Raw genomic sequence first — 20,255 nt, forward strand, 5'->3', positions numbered from 1 at the left:
CTTATTTTCTGTGTCAGCTTATTCTCATACCCAAGCCTTTGTGTATCTGACCTTATATTTTGTTTCTGTCTGCTCTTACATGGAGCCTTGCTTATTATATGTTTTGTGTTTTCTGATTATGATTATGGAAATTCTTTGGGGCCTAGGTTCAAGATAGCCCTCCAAGAGGACGTGTCTTTCCTTCTGCCAGTTGTTAAAAGCACCACAAACTGGGGCTCATGAAGTTTTTAAAATAATTCCATGGTATCATGAATTTGGGACATAATATTACATATGGACCACACCATAGTTATGAATTCTCAAGGAAGACAATTTTTTATACTCCTTTATTCAGGACTTTGATCAAGACAGACGATTTTTCCTGGGATCCTCTTCTGCACAGCAGGTTAATTTCACATTCACCTTTCCTTTGGCCCTTTGGACTCCTGGTTTTAGAGGGTAGAGTCTTCTTATTCTCCTGATCTTGGACAAGACTGAGGATTTATCTTCTGTGTCCCAGACTCTGCACACCTGTCAAAGTAGAAGTTCAAATGTTGTTTGTCAGATTTTCTAGGAGTGTGCTCACTTCCCACCTTAACTTTGTTTTTGGTCTCTCTGGGTTTCCTGCTTTTTTGCCAGCTCAATAAAATACATTAAAAAAAAATTTGTAAATCTTATCCAGCTTTAGTTTTCATCAGGAAGTTTGTTCTGGTTATTTGCTCCATTGTGTTAAATTGAAGTACTTTAAAAACAAGGTTAGATAATGTATAATCAGTTGCTAAGCAGAATCGAGGTACAGTTTCTCCAGTGCTTCTGTTTCCTTTACTTTCTATACAGAACAAATCTTCCTCAGAAGGCAAGACAGTGGCTGAGTGGAGTAGGGGCAGTGGTGTGCTGGCAGACTGGCCCTCCGAAAGAAGAAAAGGAAAGAAAAAAAAAAGCAAGCAAGCCTTGATGGTTAGTATTTGCCAATTTCTGTTGTGTAAATACTCCCATAATAGTCCATTTCAAACTACCAAGGGATGTGCACAGTCGTCTCTCATGAACTGGAGTGGGTCAATGCCACTGTGGAGGTAGAAGATACAAATCAGGGTAGCTAAGTCACCCAGAGATCAGTGGACAGAGGCTGATGATGAAAAGGTGAACTAACTAGAGCACATACCAGCTAACTGTTGCCCTGTGGGTATAGGGCCACTGTTACCATATCTTCTTCTCAAGAAGAACTAGAAATCCAAATTTTAGGTGAAATCTCTTCCTTTTAAACGTTGGCAACAGACTAATAAATTTTTTTTTTTTTTAAGAGATGGAGTCTTTCTCTGTCATCCAAGCTGTAGTGCAGTGTGGCACAATCATATTTCACTGCAGCCTTGAGTTCCTGGGCTCAAGTGATCCTCCCACCTCGGCCTCCCAAGCACCTGGGGGACTACAGGTGCATGCCACCACACCTAGCTACTTTTAAAAGATTTTAGAGATGGGGGTCTTGCTATCTTGCTCAGGCTTGTCTTGAATTCCTGACCTCAAGAGAGGAAAAATTTGAAAAATACCAGAGAGAACCAAAAACTAACCCTATTGGGGCAGATTTGGCGAGATAACCACTAGCTTTAGACAGGTCGGGGAAGTGTCTCAGGTTATGTTTGCTTATCTGGTTCCAGGCCCTTTTCTCTAGGCCAAAAGGCTCAAATAAAGCCTTTCTTCAGGCCCGTTTTGGAGAGGCAGTGCAGTGTTGGGGAGCAGGAGAATGTGCCATGGATTCAGAATCATCAGTTCGAATCCTAGGCCTGCCACTCACTGTGTGACCTGAGGCAAATCCTGGTAAAAAGAGAAGGATGGTCCCTGCTGGGGTAGGTTGTTCTAGAAATAAACCAAGATGTTTTGTGTATGGAAGTTGCCCCCTGTGTGTAGGCAGTTAATGGCTCTGTCCTCATTCTAAGCAGGAACCAGAGGGTCAGAGCTGAAGGCAAACACTGGCGTGTGCAGTAGAAAGACCTCTATCTCAGGGTTCTTAACCTTCACTGCCTTAGACTCACCTGGCAAATATTTAAAAACAACAATAACAACAATCAATCAATCAATCAATGCCGACCCTACCCTCACAAATTCTAATTCTGTTGGTCCAAGGTGGAGCCTGGGCATGACTATTTTTAAAGCACTCCCTAGTACTCTAATACTAAGTGCTTTCGATTCATAATTTCAATTATCCCAATCCTTCCAACAATCTTAGAAAGTATTCTCATTTTAAGGATGAGGACCTGAGGCTCCACGGTTAAGTAACATCTGAAGGTCACATGGCTGGCAAATGAGGAATCAGACTTAATTCAGAGCCTGAATTCTTAACCCCCCATGCCACTTAGCACTATTTTATGTACCTCACATGGTCTTTGTGAGGTCTAAGCACTGCAAATAAAGTGCTTAGTTCAGGACCTGCAACTTATTGACAATTCAAGGTTGGGTAATGACAAGTATCATTACCTCCTATTACCAAAACAGAGAATTTTTCCCAATTTCTCTTCTATCCAATTCCATTTCAGGTAAATATTCACTCTTTTGTGGAACTCCGGCTTTTTTTAACGATGAAAGCATACATACTTACCCTCCAAATGCACCACAGACAGTCATTGTAACAACCTAGGGGACGCTTTGCCAGGGTTTGTCATGTCCAGGGAAGAAAGGGGAAGAGAGGGGACAGGAGCTGCAGATACTTGTGGAGAGCATGGTGATGAAACCTGTCTGGAATGATGCCCCAAGGGGCGAGCCTCAGCTCATAGCTCTTTGGTACACAGTATTGAATAAAGACACACTGCATGAAAGTAATTTGCTGAGGAGAGGGTAAGCAGAGAAAGGGACTAATGAGGGTGTCAGACATAGACTGGGGAGCAGTTATACCAGATGGGTCACATATTCGTTAGGAACCTCGTCCTACTGGTTTCCTGTCTTCACTGAGATGGACACAGAAGTCAACCCAAGAGGAAAATGTGCACTTGCTGAAGAGCAGTAGGCTCAGTTCCTAGAATGTGGGCTCTGGGGTCAGATGGAGGCTCCAGCTGGCCTAGGTGCAAGGAGAACTAGGCTAGGATACAGGTGCTGAGTGAGTGGTGCCCCCTCAGAGGGAGAGCCCTGGCCTCTACCACGAATCCCCTCACAACTAGGTGTTTGAAATGGTGATTTTACCCAGCTTACTTAGGTAAACATCTTAAATTTTGTCCCTCCAGTGACTGGATTTGCAAAATAGAGTGAACAAGCACCACCTTAAATTATTAATAGAAATAAATAGGGCATAAAATTGTTCAATAAGAGGTGGGAAAAGTTTTGACCAAAAATTCTGCCTTGAAGGGAATGCTGGCATTTCCTCTCAATTAACAACCATAACTTCTGGTAGGAAGAAATGGAGAAGGAACAAGGAGGCCTACTAGAGGAAGGCAAAGGTCAAGGCAATTTGTGGCTAAAAGAGAACAATCTCTGAGATTCAACCTCTGAGTTTTCAAAGGTTTGCCCATATGCACGAATTACAAGGGTATAAGGTGCACATTTACAAAGTTGCAAGTTTACAGTCACTTCCAAATGAAGCTTTGGATCTTCAATTCACTTGAAACTTACTCAACACTCTACATATGACCTCTTGAATTTGTCTTCTACTGTTTTTTTGTTGTTGCTGTTTTGTTTTCCTTTGTGGTGGGGAAGGGAGGACAAGGCCTCACTCTGTCACCCACGCTGCAATGCAGTGGTACAATCATGGCTCATTGCAGCCTGGACCTCCTGGAATCAAGCGATCCATCCTTACACCTCGGCCTCCCATAGCTGGGACTTCTTGTATTTTTTGTAGACACCCGGTTTTCGTCACGTTGTCTAGGCTGGTCTCGAACTCCTGGGCTCAAGGCATCCTCCCGCCTCAGCCTCCCAAAGTGCTGGGATTGCAGGTGTGAGCCACTGCACCCCGCCTTCTACTATTTTTAAACTTGCAATATTTCTTTTTAACGTGTCTTATACCCTCAAGTAAGCTCTTCAAGGGAAATGGCTTTATCATGTGCCTGCCCCCCGTCCCCCATTCCTCACTGTGAAGCTCACAATGCTGTGTTAATCTACTGAATCTTTGACTCTTCCACTCTTTTGGAATGCCCCTGGGATATGCGTTCTGTAAATGGACACTCAACATGTTTATACTGAAAATCTAATGGCTGAGAGCCCAGCCACTGTAAACACATTATTTCTACTTTTGCAGGTCTGCACTCTAATGACAAAAGATTGCTTAAATTTAGAGAAGAAAACGCGTGGATTTCTTCTACAGTGTTACAAGTATTTAAACCAGCAACGGAAAATTCTTGGAATTTTATGCTGCATCACGATGCGCGGCCCTGGGTGATCTAGCCTCCCAGTTCTTCGTGCAAAGCTCAATACCAGCTTTTAACCACCACCATACCACCATACCCAACCTGTACCCCAAGCACTGGCACTTGAAGCCGAGTTGTGGTCGTACATCACACTCCACACTCCCAGGCTGTAAACCAAATGCAAACGCGGGGCTTCTCAGTGGGACAGGCCTACAAGGAGAGGAGAGGTGCCTCGTGAGGAGCAATCCCAGTAAGCAGTCAGAGACCCCTTCCCCAGACTTCCCCTTCCAAGGGCAACCCGAAATAGCAGAAGCGCATTTCTAGTGGGCACAGCCGCATGCCCACGAGACAGGCACATGTTGACCGGGGGAATTCGGTACAAGGAAGCGAGGACACAGAGCACGTAGGGTGCTGAGGGTCCCTCTCGCGGCCAAAATATGTGTGCCAGTGAGTGTGTGCGCGTGTGAGATCTGCTCCAGAAACCGTGGCCGCGGACTGGCGCGGCCTCCTGGGCGAAGCACAAGCAGGAGGCTTTGTTCCCTGAATGTGAATGCGAGAGCCGAGCTGGGCGCAAAGACGGCGGCGTTCCGCGGCGGCAAACCGTCGTCTCCGCCGCGGCTCGGGCAGCGCGCGAAACTCTCAGATTCCCCGGCCCGGGCCGCCGGCTACGCCAGCGGCGCGCAGCGAGGACAGCCTGGCTGTCTCGCGAGCAGCGCCCGGAGAGGCCGCGCCGCGGGCCCCGCCGCGTCCCCCAGCCAGCGCGGGCGGCCCCACGCGCCCGCCACTCGGCAGCGCAGCCAGCGCCACATTCCATTTAAAAATAACACCCACGTGCGCTGGTAAACAAGCGCGCGCGGCTACCGAGGCCGCGCGCTCGGGCCCAGCGTGTGCAGCGCGCGCGCCCGCCCTCCTCCCGCACGTGTCGGCCGGCGCCGCTCAGTCCCCGCCCCCTCGGCTGGTCGCGTCCCGCCCACGAGCCCCCAGCCCAGCCGCTCCAGGCCCTAGTGCCCCCTACCCCGCCAGGCGCACCCAGTCGAGTGCGCTGCAACTTTCCGCCCCCGACGCCTCCTTGTCGCCGGCGGCCGCAGGGTCCCAGGTCGGCTCCCTTCCTCCCGTCCGCTGTCTTCTCGCGTCCCCCCTTGAGCCCTCCCACCGCCAGCGGGCGAAGGATTGGTTTCTAGTGCGCCCTCTCCCTTTTTCCCTCTCCTCTCTCTCCTTCCTTAGAATTTTACTCGATTGTTTATTATTTGCTGGGGGGCGGGGGCGGGGGGCGGAGAGGGGCGTCTGGGGCCTGGAGACTGGTAGCCGCGGCCAGTAAGCACGCGGCGTGCCTTGACGAGTAAGCCGCGCAGCGAATGGCGACGCGGCGGAGAGCTCCGGGGTCACGCGCGTGTGGAGACGATGACATCATCTGTTTGTACGCGTCGAACTAGCTTGGTGCAGGGGCGGGGCCGCGCGTCACTTGAGTGACGGGCGCTGCGCAAAGCCCGGAGCCCGGAGGCGGCGGGGCGGGCTGGCTCCTGTGTACGCTGGGCTAGACCTTTTTGTGTATGGGGTCGTTGAGGAGCCCGCTTCTAGACTCTGAGCTATCTCTGGTGACTTACAAGGATTTTTTAAAAAAAGATATTTATGAACTAGTGTCTAGACTTTTGGTGTGCATGTCGCGTGTAGTGCATTCGTAGAGTACAAATAAACATTTGGGGCACGGATCGTAGAAAAAGGACTTGTGCAGATGTTTTTTGTTTAACCTAAAGGATACGTATTTTTTTAAAAGTCAAAAATGCACACGTAGCGGTTTTGTCGTCATTTACAAATTAGATTAAAATTATTTCCCCTTCTCAATTGTTCGGAATCTGCTCTTGAATGTAGGACAGGGGTAAATTTGCATTTCTTCGGAGTTAGTTACACCTCTCCCCCGTTTGCCATGAAACACATGAAAAGTGAAACACGACTGTGGTCCACCGTCCGAGGCGAGAGATTCAGTGCAAACCTTTTGGTGCCTGATCGAATCTGTGAGCATCAGCTTATCGAAGTTGTGCAGGCGCCAACATCTTCGCCGTTCAGTATTTCCACGCCGCGGTAAACCTTGCCATCCACGCCCAGCATCTCACCTCGGGTGTTACCTAGTGTCGGGTTCTAACAGGGAACCGGACACCGGGGCTGGCCCAGAGCCCGGCGGGCGGACGCGCAGGTCGGGGACCCTGGTACCAGGCGCCCTGCCCGGAGTCGGAGAGGCCACGCCGCTGCGCTCCTTGGAGCGTCGGAGGCTGTCGCTCCTGCAGCTCCCGCTTCTCTTTCCTCTCCCTCCTCTCCCGGGCCAACGCCGCGCTTTGTTGTCGTTGGGGCTCTCGGGAGGGAGGAGGAGCCCAGCGGGGACAGCAGCGGGAGCCCGCCGAATCCCGGCTCACGGCGCGCTCCCGGACACCCACGCCCGCAGCCCCGCGGAGCTGGCCCGCGCAGGCGCGCGCGAGCTCACACACGCGCACTCACACACACACGCCCGCCGCGCGCCCAGCCCGCCGCCCAGCCCTCCCCCTGGGCGGGGACCCGCCCGCCCGCCCGCCGTCAGCTTAGGTTGAGGCGCCCTGCGTGTGTCTATAACTTTGTGCTGCTGCTGCGGCCGCCCTGCTCGTGGAAGGGAGGAGGAGGAATGTGGAAGGCGGCGGCGCGCGAGCTGACAGGCGGTTCCTCGGGCGGGCTGCGGCGACGGCCCGAGCGCTCCTCCTTCGCCGAGGTTGCGCGCCCCCTCCTCGCCGTGCCCCAGGCCCGCGCGGGATCGTGCGTCGTCCCGCCGCGTCCCTGAAGGGAAGGAAGCGAGGTAGGCGCCGGAGCCGTGCAGCGGGCGGCCGCCTTCCCGGTGACTCCGGATCTGCTTCCGAGCTGGGCCGGGCGCTTCCCTTTCCCCTCCCCGAGCCGCGGTGTGCGCGCCCCCCTTCTCGCCCGCTAGTGTTTTTAAAGGACTCAAGGGAAGGGGGAAACTGTCAAGATGGCAGCAGCGGGAGCAAGGAGGTGATGAACATGCTGGTCCGGGTTTTCTAGCAGCCCGGGAGACTTGGCGCTTCCCGACCTGTTGGAAGATTTATGTTCCGACTCGCTCCCTCCCCCGGATCCCGACTGGGAAGGGGGCGGAGGGGACGACGTCCGCGAGAATGCAAACCACACAAAATCCCGAAGTGGCCGTCCCTGCCGGGCTCGACCCTCTGCGAACGCCCGCCGGGCTGCTCCTTCCCCTTCTTTCCGTGTTTCCTTTATTTTTTGGAAGTGACAAGGGCCCATCTGCGCCCAGACCCCCGTTCGCCCTCCGGCCCGCGGACGAAGAGAGGAGAGGGAGCTGCCCGCGCAGTCCCCGGGCTCGGGCCATTCGACCGGGTTAGGGGTGACGGGGGGTCGCGGAGGCAGCTGGGCCGGGAAAGGGGAGAAGAGCCGAAGACAGCACAGACTTGAGCGGCGGCGCCGCGGAAGGCACTAGAGCGGGCCCGAGCGAAACATAAACAAACGCACGCACGCCCGAGCTCGGGCTCTGACCGCCGCTCGGCTGCGCCAGCTCCGGCCGCTGCCCGCTTTAAAGGCGCGGCCGCCCCTCCCCCGGGCGCCCCTCCCCCTTCTCCCCGCCCCGCCGCCTAGCCCGGGAGGGACCTGCGGCGGGCCGCGGGGGGAGGGGGCTGCCCCGCGCGAGGCCGTCGATTCGCTCGCGGCTCCCCCGCGGCCTGGCCAGGGGGCGGTGTCTGCTGCGCCAGGTTCGCTGGCCGCACGTCTCCAGGTCCGCCTGTTCCTGGGAGGCGGGCGCGGCAAGGCTGGGAGGTAGTGGCGGCGGGCGAGGACTCGCCGAGGACTGCGCTCCGGCCCGGGATAACCAACTCTCCTTCTCTCTCCTCTGGTGCTTCCCCAGGCGGCGGCGGCGGCGGCGCCCGGGAGCCGGAGCCTTCGCGGCGCCCACGTCCCTCCCCCGCCGCACCCCGCCCCGGCGCGAGAGGAGAGCGCGAGAGCCCCAGCCGCGGGCGGGCGGCGAAGATGGCAGAGGCACCGGCCTCCCCGGCCCCGCTCTCTCCGCTGGAAGTGGAGCTGGACCCGGAGTTCGAGCCCCAGAGCCGTCCGCGCTCCTGTACGTGGCCCCTGCAAAGGCCGGAGCTCCAAGCGAGCCCTGCTAAGCCCTCGGGGGAGACGGCCGCCGACTCCATGATCCCCGAGGAGGAGGACGATGAAGACGACGAGGACGGCGGGGGACGGGCCGGCTCGGCCATGGCGATCGGCGGCGGCGGGAGCGGCACGCTGGGCTCCGGGCTGCTCCTTGAGGACTCGGCCCGGGTGCTGGCACCCGGAGGGCAAGACCCCGGGTCTGGGCCAGCCACCGCGGCGGGCGCTCTGAGCGGGGGTACACAGGCGCTGCTGCAGCCTCAGCAGCCGCTGCCACCGCCGCAGCCGGGGGCGGCTGGGGGCTCCGGGCAGCCGAGGAAATGCTCGTCGCGGCGGAACGCCTGGGGAAACCTGTCCTACGCGGACCTGATCACCCGCGCCATCGAAAGCTCCCCGGACAAACGGCTCACTCTGTCCCAGATCTACGAGTGGATGGTGCGTTGCGTGCCCTACTTCAAGGATAAGGGCGACAGCAACAGCTCTGCCGGCTGGAAGGTGCGTACCCACCCCGGGCTGGCGGCAGGACCCGCCGGGCCTCCTGCGCAGCGCGAGACGCGCCCTCGGATTCGTCGGAGCGCGCCTGCGGGCTCCAGGGCAAGGGGTTGGCAGGGGGAGCCTTCACTGTGAGGCTTTGGGTGTTCTCTTTGACTCCTGTAGTAGGGGCACCTGGGGACGGCCCGGAGGGGGGAAGGAGGCTCCCAGAGGCCTAGGGCATGGCCAGGTGAGGAGAGGGGGCAGGGGACGCCGGCGAGGGAAGGGCGAACGGACAGGAGTACATTTGCTGGATTCTCAGGACAGCGCCGAGAAGGTAGGTCTGCAGCCAACTTTGGAGTAGAGTTTACCGTAGTGGGGGTCTGATGCGGGCGCTGTAGGTGGAGTGAGAGGTGTGTGTGGGGGGGTGTTTGGGACGCAGTGTCCAGAGGAGGGGTTGGATGTGTGGTTTCCAGTCTGTCGCAGGAGCATGTTGTGTCGTCACTAGCTGAATGAGAACCTTCGGGTCCAAGTTTCAGCTTGTGGGTGTTAACTCCTACAGGCACATCGATCCCATTAGAAAAAGTAGTGGTTGCAAACCTCTTCCTGGACGGCTTCCTTTCCTTGCCTGTATTGATACCTTTCCTTCTCAGAGATGTCGCTCCAGTAAATCTGCTTCTTACTAGCTGCTTCTGAAATGTTCTGGGGCCTCGAACCGGCCGATCTGGCCACCTCAATCCAGACTGGCTGCACCATCTGCTCCCGCCGAGGCCTGGACTCTGGCACCGTTTGAGGGAAGGGCTCTGGTGTGGGGACCTGCGCTTCATTCACTCTGGCGATTGGGAGGAGGTTTGGGGGCTTGGCCGGGCCGTAATGGCTTCTACCTGTAAATGAACCCGAAGAGAGACTCTCTACCGTTCCTTATCATCCTCTTGGGGCACGGGACACGTGGTAGGGAGAGAGATGTGGAAAGGCCTATGATGTAATGACTTCCTGCTGTTGGGTATCCAAAGAGATTAACTCCTCTGCCCCTGTTGGGCTGCTGATATCCAGTTGCTTTGCTCTTCCTAGGCACCTCCCTGGCCCCTTTCCCCAAGACAGTAATGTGTCAGTACCAGGCCAAAGAGTCCTGTGCAATTGGAGATACACATCTCTTATCAGCTGCTCCTATTTGCAATTTAGCTTAGATTTTTTTTTTTTTTTTTAATGTGAAAGTAGTTGCTTCCTCATTCCCTTTCTTCTTGTTTTCCTGGGTTTCAGGAGATACAAAAATAAGAACAGTTTAATCTTAGTGGAGAATTCAATGGAAGCACTGGAGACGAGCCTGTATATGAAAAAGCTAAAGAACCTAATGTAGAGAATGTTTTATTTTGCCTCTAGAAAACTCGTCCAAAGTTAAATACGGCTTGTATCAGAGAGGCTTTGTATTAGATACTTCAAAAGTAAAACACATGTGCTTTGATATTAATCCACAAATCTGTCTCATTTCTTTTAACAAATGCTAACATTATGAGTCTTATATTTGGTCTAATTTAATTGCTTTATAAAAGAATGCCAGTTGTATGATATGAGAGTTCTTTACAGAAAGGATGAAAGACAATTCCATTTGAAAAGAGCACTAGTGTGACATCTTTTAAAACTGGGTTTCCAAGTGGATAGGAATGGTTAATCTCACTGTATAGTATCAGGAAGGGGTTAGCAGACAGGATCTGAGAACATGGATTTGGGGGTTCGAAATACTTTTCAGATTTCTCTCACTTGAAATTTAGTCTTGCATGTTTGAATTTGGTGAGGAGAATATGTTAGTGAAAAGTTAGTTAACTTTTAACTTAGTTAAAAAGTTAATGTAGGAAGAGGTTTTCACCTTTCCTGTGATTTTTAAGGTTACAAAAATTTAATTTCATAAATAATATTTCTTGTTATTGTGTTTATAGTTAAAGATAATAAGTTTAATGAATTTTATTTTGGGGGGGAAGATTTACATGAGAAAATGGTATTACCAAAAGTAGGCATGAATTGAGATTGGGCTAGTTACATTTTCATACAGTTTGTAGGACTTGCAATACAGATTTTGGGCCTAGTCATAAACTTTATGATTTTATGTCATAACCATTTTTTTGCCTCATGGTTTCTTTTACCCTTCTCTGCTGTCTCATTTTTCTTCAACTAAAATCTTAAAAATACTGTAAATTGAAATTTTCAAGGCTTAATATGCTTAATACAGGGCACACATTTTATGATTCTTTTTACCTTAAAATTTTTTACCAATACATTTCTGAGTGTCACATGGCAACTAATCCTTGACGGCTAAAGGGATATAATTTTGTTAGAGTTTTTATAAGATCTTCAAAAGATGCAGCCATGCAGGAACTTTCAAATCTTTGATGATGGAGAAGGCCCTTTGAAACTGGGGCTGGTTTCATATTGTGATTATGACTAATAGGCAACCTTTTTTTTGTACTTGTGGTTTAGTGGAAGAAGAGGGAAAAGGGAGAGAGGTCAGGAGCTAATTGTGACCCATTTCCATGTGTCCAAGTTTAGGAGTTGATTCTTGTCGTGATTAGTCATTTTGGAAGCATGCATGTGCATTTAAACCACACTATTTTCATTCTGAGTAATGTAAGAGGATTTTTAACTTCCAAAAATGTGTAGAATTCAGATTAATATCTCCTAGTCATATGTGCATAAAGGGCACGCAGGTCTTTACTTCTTTTGAGGCTATTTGGGCCATTGCATTATGAGACCTTGTAACCAAAATTGTCACCCTAACATCATAACATGAAAGAATTAGAAAAAGAGGGCTTGGAGATCAGAATCTAAACCAGTGGTTCTCAGCCCTGGTTGCATGTTTGAATTACCTGGGAACTTTTCTGAAAAATACAAATACCTAGAGAATTTGATTTAATTTGGGTTGTGTGTGGCTTAGCATTGAAGGTTTTGTGTTTTGTGGGTTTTTTTTTTTTTTTAAGTTTCTTAGGTGATTCTAACGTATAGTTAGGATGAAGTTTCCTGATCTAGTTCAACCCTCTTATTTTACTGGTGAAGAACCTGATTTTTGGAAAAGCTAATGACTTTCTTAAGATCACACAGCTAGTTAGTAGAGAGGCAATTAGTAGCCACAGTTCTAGAGGTTTTTGTTCTCCATTTTCTTCTTTAAATTGATCTTTTTTTAAAGGTCATTTACTAGGTAATGGATAGTCTTACATAAGTAGAGGTTGCTTTCCTGAAAGGCATATTTGCCTCTCAATCTAAAAACATCTTGCTTATTATTTCAGCATCAAAAGGATGCGCAAATGTAGATTGAGGCTGAGTGAGTGTATCATGTTTGCGTAACTGTCCAGTGCCTGTCAGTAGGGGTACTTAGGAACTATGAAGTGATAAAAGAGGTGAGAAGGATAGCATTTTAACAAAAAGAGGAAGCCCTTGGTTTACTTACATTTGTCAGATACTGTGTCAGGGAGAAGGATGATGGCTATCTCACAGGTTCCCTTACCTTGGGCATTAAAGTAGAAATGAATAATCAGATGTGGTTAAGAGGGGAAAAGGTTACATTTCCTTTAATTCAGATTAAGCTTGCACTGCACCCATAATTGAACAAGTGAATTCTCTCAGTTCCTCTTGTCTTAGGGAGATCTCTAAGGACTCCAGGGCTTACCTGGTAAGGCCCATCTATCACTTATTTCGTTACACACACCACACATCTGCTTTTCCCATGGGTCAGGATGTAATCAAATTAGGCAGACTTGAGTTTCTGTAGTGGTTCCCATAATTTCACCAATGTGGGGAATACTGTGTTAACATTTCTGCTGCTGCTGCTGCAGAGGATAGTTCTTCAAGAGTCCGAGTCTTCTTTCATGTAAGAATGTGTATTGTTAAGGCTTCTTGCCAAGATAAAAAGATGAGGGCTGTCCTGTCACATAATGCTTATTTATGTCCTCACTGTTTCTGTTCTTTAGATTAATACATCCAGTTCCTTTTCAACACACTGTATTAGGAAAAATGTTATTTTAACTGCAACTCTGTTTAAATTTTTTTTTAATTTGAAAATGACTAAGTCATAACAATTCCACATTGGCTCATAATTTTGACCTCAGTCACCTTTTGGAGTAACTCACCGAAAGGCCAGTTATGATGGTGTGTGAAGAATCTGTCTGCTTGGCCCGTGTTGCCAATATGTTGTTTTGTAATTTCCTTTGGCAATAGTGTCTTCGTCAGTGATTCTCAACTAATATACTTCCTCTTTCTACAGCCCCAGTACACTAGAGGGACTGTTTTTCCTCTTTTTCAAAGCTGTGTCATTGACCTCTGAAGTGAAGAAATTGGCCCTTTTAGACTTTGATCTGTGAGTCCCATATAACAGAGACTCTTTAAAAAAGAAGCTAAGTGTGTGTTTTGATGTGTTTATCTCCTTCTTAGAAAATGAAATGAAACTACAGCAGACTTATTTTTGGGAGATTTTAGGAGGGTTCTATTTTAAGAAAATGACACCATACAAGAACATCTTGTAGTTAAACTTTTTAGTACTCTGCTTGTGAATCTTACTTAAAAACTGCAAGATATTTTTATTTGGAAAATTAACGAAGAGGCCTTGTCTCACTAATAAGTCATTTAATTTGGTCTGGCAAAAGTTTACCATCCATTCAGAGATCTTCGTGAAAATGCAAAGATAAGGCTGTTTAGGCTTGAGCCCAGGAGTTCAAGACCAGCCTGGGCACATAGCAAAACCCCGTCTTAATTTTTTTTTTTTTTTAAAGACTGTTTAGGCCTGTGCATTCTGGCAGGTTGCCCAACTTACCCAGAGCTGGTGCATCAGATTCCAGATTCCAGATTCCAGATTCCCAGGGCTGGAGAAAATATGGAATTTATTTTGTTTGTATACCCACTTACTTTGCCTGTGGGGACAGACTTGACCCTGTTCTCAACTCCTCATTTTTCTTCTTTTCCTGCATCACAAGTTGAGGGGTCCTGAAAAGCCACTTTACCTTTTTGGTGCTATAAAAGGAGCTGTGGATCATAAATGCAAAGATGAGTTGGTATCAGTGGATGTTACAGCTGGTATACAGTAAGTGAATGAAAGATTGGGAAGAGAAAACCCTTTGTACTCATTTGCATCACATCTCATTTCATGTATTCAGCAAATGTTTATCAAAGGCATGCTGCCTGCAGAGCATTCTGCCAGGACCTAGGGATGTAGTGGTAGCACAAGGCAGATAAAGTTCCAGTTCGCTCACAGGAGTTCATATTCTGATGGAGGAGACAGAAAATAAGCTATAGCATATCTGTGCTTTGTGAGCTTGTCATTGCTGCCTATTCCCGTTGCCTTTTTTTTTTTTTACATCTGTATTTCTGCTTTCTCTAGTACTCCAACTCTGCTAAGAAGTTGCTGGCAAATGGCAAATTTGATGTCCAACATGGCTTGGAGCTGGCCTTTAACTCTCTGCAGATCATTTTGAGCTTGCTTTGGAGATGCACAGCCACCGTACCATGGTTCCTGTGGATTGGGTCTGTTTGGGAGAAGCTTTGGTTTTCCAAGCTCCACCTGGATTAGATAGAGCATGTTTTGGCCCTGGACTGATCTGGGATCCTCAGTTCTGTCTCCCAGGGCCTGATGTAGATTTGGCCTTCCTCTGGAGTGGATGTGGAGCCTTGATGCCACTGACTCATCTGTATTACTTGTTGCCTAAAACTCAGAATTAAAAGAGATCTTAAAGATCATCTAACTACCTGATTTTGCAGGTGAGAAACATGCTAGGAATATGTGAGTGACTGGGTTCAGGGTTCCACAGCTAGTAGGGGTGGAGTAACGGTGTGTCCAGTCGGTGCAGTGGTTCATGCCTATAATTTTAACACTTTGGGAGGCCAAGGCAGGAGGATTGCCTGAGGCCAGGAGTTTGAGACCGGCCTGGACAACAAAGTTAGACCTTGTCTCTACCAGGGAAGAAAAAAAAAAAAAGAGGCCAGGTGCGGTGGCTCACACCTATAAACCCAGCACTTTGGGAGGCCCAGGCGGGTGGATCACCTGAGGTCAGGAGTTTGAGAGCAGCCTTACCAACATGGTGAAACCCTGTTTCTACTAAAAATACAAAAAATTAGCTGGGCATGGTAGTGCATGCCTGTAATCTCAGCTACTCGGGAGGCCGAGGCAGGAGAATTGCTTGAACCCAGGAGGTGGAGGTTGCAGTGAGCCAAGATTGTGCTGTTGTACTCCAGCCTGGGCAACAAGAGCGAACTTCCGTCTCCAAAAAAAAAAAAAGTTACGTCTGTTGTGGTGCTGCATGTCTGTAGTCCCAGCTACTTGAGAGGCTGAGGCAGGAGGATCCCTTAATCCCAGGAGCTTGAGATTGCGGTGAGCATGACTGTACCACTCCACTCCAGCGTGGGTGACAGAGTGAGACCCTCTCTCTCTTTTTTTTTTAAAGTGTGTGTTTGTACCACTGTACTGTAGTGTCTGCTGCCTACCATTGTGGTTTCACAGCTGTTCCATCTTAGTGCTGTTTGCCTCAAGTTCTGCAAGCTGATACTTCACTTGCTGTCTTCTGCTGCTTCTCCCCTCTTCTAGGCTGGCTCGCACTGGAGTCACTGTGTTTCTCTTTTTGTGTTCACCATCAGCACTCTCAGCTTACTATGTTAAATGCCTTTTCTCTCAACGCCACCTCACCCTGCCCACCTCATGGCTGCTACCTGTTTATTTTGTCATTTTCCTGTGACTCTTGAATATTTTTAAGCACGTTGTAAGGGTCTTGAAATTAGGGAATGTATCTGCCAGATAAATAAGTGTTTCTAATATCTGGAGCTGCTTTTTGGATCGTATAATCAACCCATATGAATGGCCTTAGTTCTGGGGCTGTGACTTTGAGAGGGGCTGATTTGACTCACGAGTGAGCTGGTGTCATGAGTGGAGTCTTTTGGATACTTGCAGCTCTGAAGGTGGCATCAGCCTTAGACCTCCTAGCATCGATGTTGATGTGATGTGGTGTAAATGTGAGATGATGCTGTGCTATCTGGGGTTTCTTGCAGCGCCTTGTTACCCAGTGCGTAAGTCCCTGAAAACTCTGTAACTGTCCATCGGTACCTACCACAGAAACTGAAGGAAGAGTGATCTTGGGATGACCTTGCATTAAGAGAAAAAGGAAATGAAGTTTGCCTTCTGTATGTAACCTCGCTATTTGCATTATTAACATGCACGGTCCAGAAAGTCACCATAGAATTGTTTTTCCTCAAGTTTATTTTACCCACTTTTAGGAACAAAGCTGTTATGTAAAACCTTAGTTGTTTGTAATGTTCTGCATTTTGGGGCAGAAGTCCCAAATGTACTTCAAGTTTTCTATCCATGGATTGGGATATAGAAGTCATGTATGAAAGGAGAGGAGATAGCAGGCAGTCTTTGAGATGAGCTATTTCAAGGACCAGTCTGCAGTTCTTCCGAGTTAGAGTTCTGAATATGTGGTTAGGCTAGTGATGATGATAGAACACCCCAGTTCTGACTGCATCATTGCCCGGACAGACCCAGTATCTTTCACCATTTTATTCTTGACCAAACAACGTTCATTTCCCAGTATCTTAGTCTCCCCTAAAGGAAAAAGAACTACGTAGCTGGCATCCATAGAGTACTGTCATGTATCACTCTTGGTAAAACGGAAATATATGATTGGAGTGTGTTTCAAGCCAGGCTTTTCTATAGTTCGCTTGTTCCGCTTTTCACTCCTGATTTTTTGAGGTTTTAATCTTGAAACTTTTTCTCTGCAGTGCCTCAGTTACTACTATGGAATAACATCATAAGCGAAGAGGATAACTTCTCTACTGGGCTGTGGTGGTTCTAGTAATTCTGCTACTCCTGTGTCATTGCCTAGGGTGAGGAGGCCAGGTTCTCTTCTGGAGGCTCACCACACCTTGGTGTCCAGATGTGTCCTAGGACTGCAGTGGAGAGGTGAGCACAGAGTAAGGAAAGCATGTGGCACATGTGTAGGGGGCAAGGCTGCAGCAGAAAGTAAACTCTCCCACAAACAAACAAACAGACAGCATACATCAGCTTCCTTCTGGAGTGAACCTGTAGTAAACCCAACAGAGATGTGTTTGGTAGTTTTCAGTACGTGTTTGAGAATTTGAAAACCACTGGGGGGTGGGGTGGGGTGGAAGAATCCACATCATATTTTCCCTTGTTTGTGTGTGTGTGTGTGTTTTTTTTGTTTTTTTTTTTTTTGAGATGGAGTCTTGCTCTGTCGCCCAGGCTGGAGTGCAGTGGTGCCATCTCGGCTCACTGCAAGCTCCGCCTCCCGGGTTCATGCCATTCTCCTGCCTCAGCCTCCCGAGTAGCTGGGACTACAGGTGCCTGCCACACACCCAGCTAATTTTTTGTATTTTTAGTAGAGACAGGGTTTCACCATGTTAGCCAGGATGGTCTCAATCTCCTGACCTCATGATCCGACCTCTCGGCCTCCCAAAGTGCTGGGATTACAGGCATGAGCCACCGCGCCTGGCTCCCTTGTGTATTTTTATTTTTAATTTTTTATTTGAGACAAGGCCTTGCTCTGTCACCTAGGCTGGAGTGCGGTGGCACAATCATAGCTCTCCACAGCTTCAAACTCCTGTCTCTCTGTGGAGAGCTATGATCCTCCTGCCTCAGCTGCTCTAGTAGCTGGGACTACTAATGAGCGCCACGACACCCAGCTAATTTTATGCTTTTTTTAATAGAGATATGAAGTCTCACTTTGTTGCCAGGTTGGTCTCAAACTCCTGGGCTCAAGCGGTCCTCTTACGTTGGCCTCCCAAAGTGCTGGGATTATAAACGCGAGCCCCTGCAACCAGCCTTCCTTGTATTTTAGATGTTTAGTGAAGTTAATTAAGTTAGCCCTTGAAGGTATTGAGGATTTACTTTAAATTCAGAGCCAGCAGAGGGAGTACACAAGTCTTTAAGCTGATCTCAATTATTTTTTTCTCCACACAGCTAAAATAATACCTTGATTATTTTTTAAAGAACTCTGATATATAGTGATTCCATGTAAGTTTATTGTCATCATTAGAAAAGGAACATTTAGGAGAGGGAGTGTGGAGATTAAAAACTTAAAGCAAGTGTTTTAAAGGAAACCTTGGTCTTCTAAGACCTATGATTTACTTCCCACTCCTAGATCATTAAATGAGAGTACTTTTAACTGGAAAAAATATCCTCCCCTGCCTTTCCTCTTTTTGCTACTCAATTCCTGATACTACATATTCGTTTATACCTAAGACCAGATTTTTACAGAGTAGTCAAGTGTCTGGATCGGTGGGATGTTCTGTGTTTTAGTGCTATTTTGATTGGGACTTTTGATATTTTCCAAGGCCTCACAGTTGTTCATGGGTGAGAGAAATGTATGTGTTTACATTTCTCTCAGGTAAGAGAGAAAAGTAAGGTAAAAAGTAAGAACAACATTATTTCCAGTTCAAAAGTGAATAGTCATGGAGCTACAGACTACTAGAACTTTGAACTTTTTGTAATTCTATAATGCTATAATTTGTCACCTCCCACCACTATGCCCCATATTTTGGTGGTGGGGGTTTATTTTTGACATGGCAGTTGGAGTGGGTTGAATAGAGTTCCTCTAAAATTCATGTCTTCCTGGAACTTCAGAATGGTGACCTTATTGGGAAATAGGATCTTTCCTGAATTAGTTAAATTAAAGCAAAGTCATATCAGCTTAGGGTGGGTCCTAAATCCGGTGACTGGTGTGTATAAGAAGAGGAGAAAATACGTAGAAACCCAAATAAGGCCGTGGAAAGTTGGAGACAAATATTAGAGTGATGCAATTATAAGCCAAAGAACACCAAGGATTGCCAGGAGCCGCCAGAAGCTGGAAGGGGCACGAAAAGATCCTCCCCTAGTGCCTTCCCAGGGAGCATGGCTTTGCCAACACCTTGATTTTGGACTTCTAGCCTCCAGAACTGAGAGGGAGTGAGTTTTTGTTGTTTTAAGCCCTGAAATTCGTGGTAATTTTTTTTATGGCAGTCCTAAGAAAGTAACCTAGGAGCCTAGGGATAGAAGAGTGAGAATGGCAGAGTTGCAGATGGAGAAGAATAAAAAGACCTTATTTAGATTCAAATTAAAGTGTTAATAATCATTCATAGGCGACTTTCTTGTCATCTGCATTTCTTCTTTTTTTTTTATCCTGCAGTGAGGACAGAGGGAGGCATGAATTTTCCTTGATTTCCCAGTTAGAGCTACTAGAACATGGCCCTCTTTCGAATTTTGAATAAGGTGTGTCCTTCCCCCTATTCCCCTTCCTTACTGAATTTCTTTTTCTCTGCCTGTTTTGTGAACTGACAGTATGGCTGTGCTTGTTGATTGTGGGCTTGAGGTTTACAGTAAGTCCATGAAGTCTGGCTGAGGGCTTTGGTCTAGAAGAGTCAGTCTTTGAGGGGAGGGGAGGGAAAAGCCAGGGCTCCTCAGTGGAAGACAAGTGTGGAAGAAGCAGCCTCCTTTTGGCCCTGTCAGGGCTTGAGAAGTTGGAGGCATACCACGTTCACTGCTATCAGTGATGGTGGTAAGGCTAATCCAGATCTCTCTGGAGTTCCCTCAGTGTGTCCTATGCTTGGTTCAAGCCTTGCAACGTCTCACACACTTGGTCCTTCAGGCTCGTGTCCCCTGTGTTTATATTTACATCTGAAAAACCAGCTCTTCTATTAAAGCATAGAACGTTGAGTGGTTGTCCTCATAGAAGCAGCAGCAGTAGCAGTAGATATCTTGTAGGTACCCAGTAGGGTTTGGCTTGAAATGTTCAGACATTTAAGAATCAGAATTGTATCAGATTATTCTCATGTTTTAAAATAGTATTTTTGGGGAGGGGTGTCAGGGTTATATTAGAGATACAGTTTGGTTTTTACAATAAAAAGAGGAGTCTACACAAGACATTTCTGGCCTATTTATAATAACAATGACAGTAATAGTAGCTGTGATTTATTGAGCCCTTATTATGTGCCCGTTACTCAACTAAGTTTTTTACATTTAATATTGATCCTATAAGATAGGCATTTAAATGTAAACCCCAGTTTAAAGACAAGGAAATGGTTCAGAGAGGTGAAAGTAACTTACTTGGGATCCAAACCCAGGGCTCTCTGACTTGGGAGCATTTGCCTTTTCTAGTATACTTTCCTGTCTCCTGGAGTGTGGGTGGGACTTTGGGTGGGGTCCAGCAAGAAATTAAAGAGCTGTTGGCCACGCGTGGTGGCTCATGCCTGTAATCCCAGCACTTTGGGAGGCCAAGGCGGGCAGATCATGAGATCAGGAGATCGAGACCATCCTGGCTAACACAGTGAAACCCCATCTCTACTAAAAATACAAAAAAAATTAGCCGGGCATGGTGTGGTGGTGGG

The 20,255-nt window shown here is 48.2% G+C and overlaps 1 protein-coding gene across 3 annotated transcripts in view; it reads left to right on the forward strand.

Annotated features, from left to right (window-relative positions):
* Window positions 1-6,931: 6,931 nt before the first annotated feature.
* The window catches only part of FOXO3 (forkhead box O3), a 126,738-nt gene continuing 113,414 nt past the window's right edge, over window positions 6,932-20,255 (forward strand). The window contains exons 1-2 of one of the 3 annotated variants that reach the window (XM_045391691.3): window positions 6,932-7,122; window positions 8,194-8,933. In XM_045391691.3, the coding sequence (XP_045247626.1) occupies window positions 8,316-8,933 (618 nt within the window). In that variant the 5' untranslated portion in view covers window positions 6,932-7,122; window positions 8,194-8,315. The other 2 variants (XM_074036810.1, XM_065543202.1) reach the window with 2 other exon arrangements.

This window comes from Macaca fascicularis, chromosome 4 (assembly GCF_037993035.2).
Source record: "Macaca fascicularis isolate 582-1 chromosome 4, T2T-MFA8v1.1".
Lineage (NCBI taxonomy): Eukaryota > Metazoa > Chordata > Mammalia > Primates > Cercopithecidae > Macaca > Macaca fascicularis.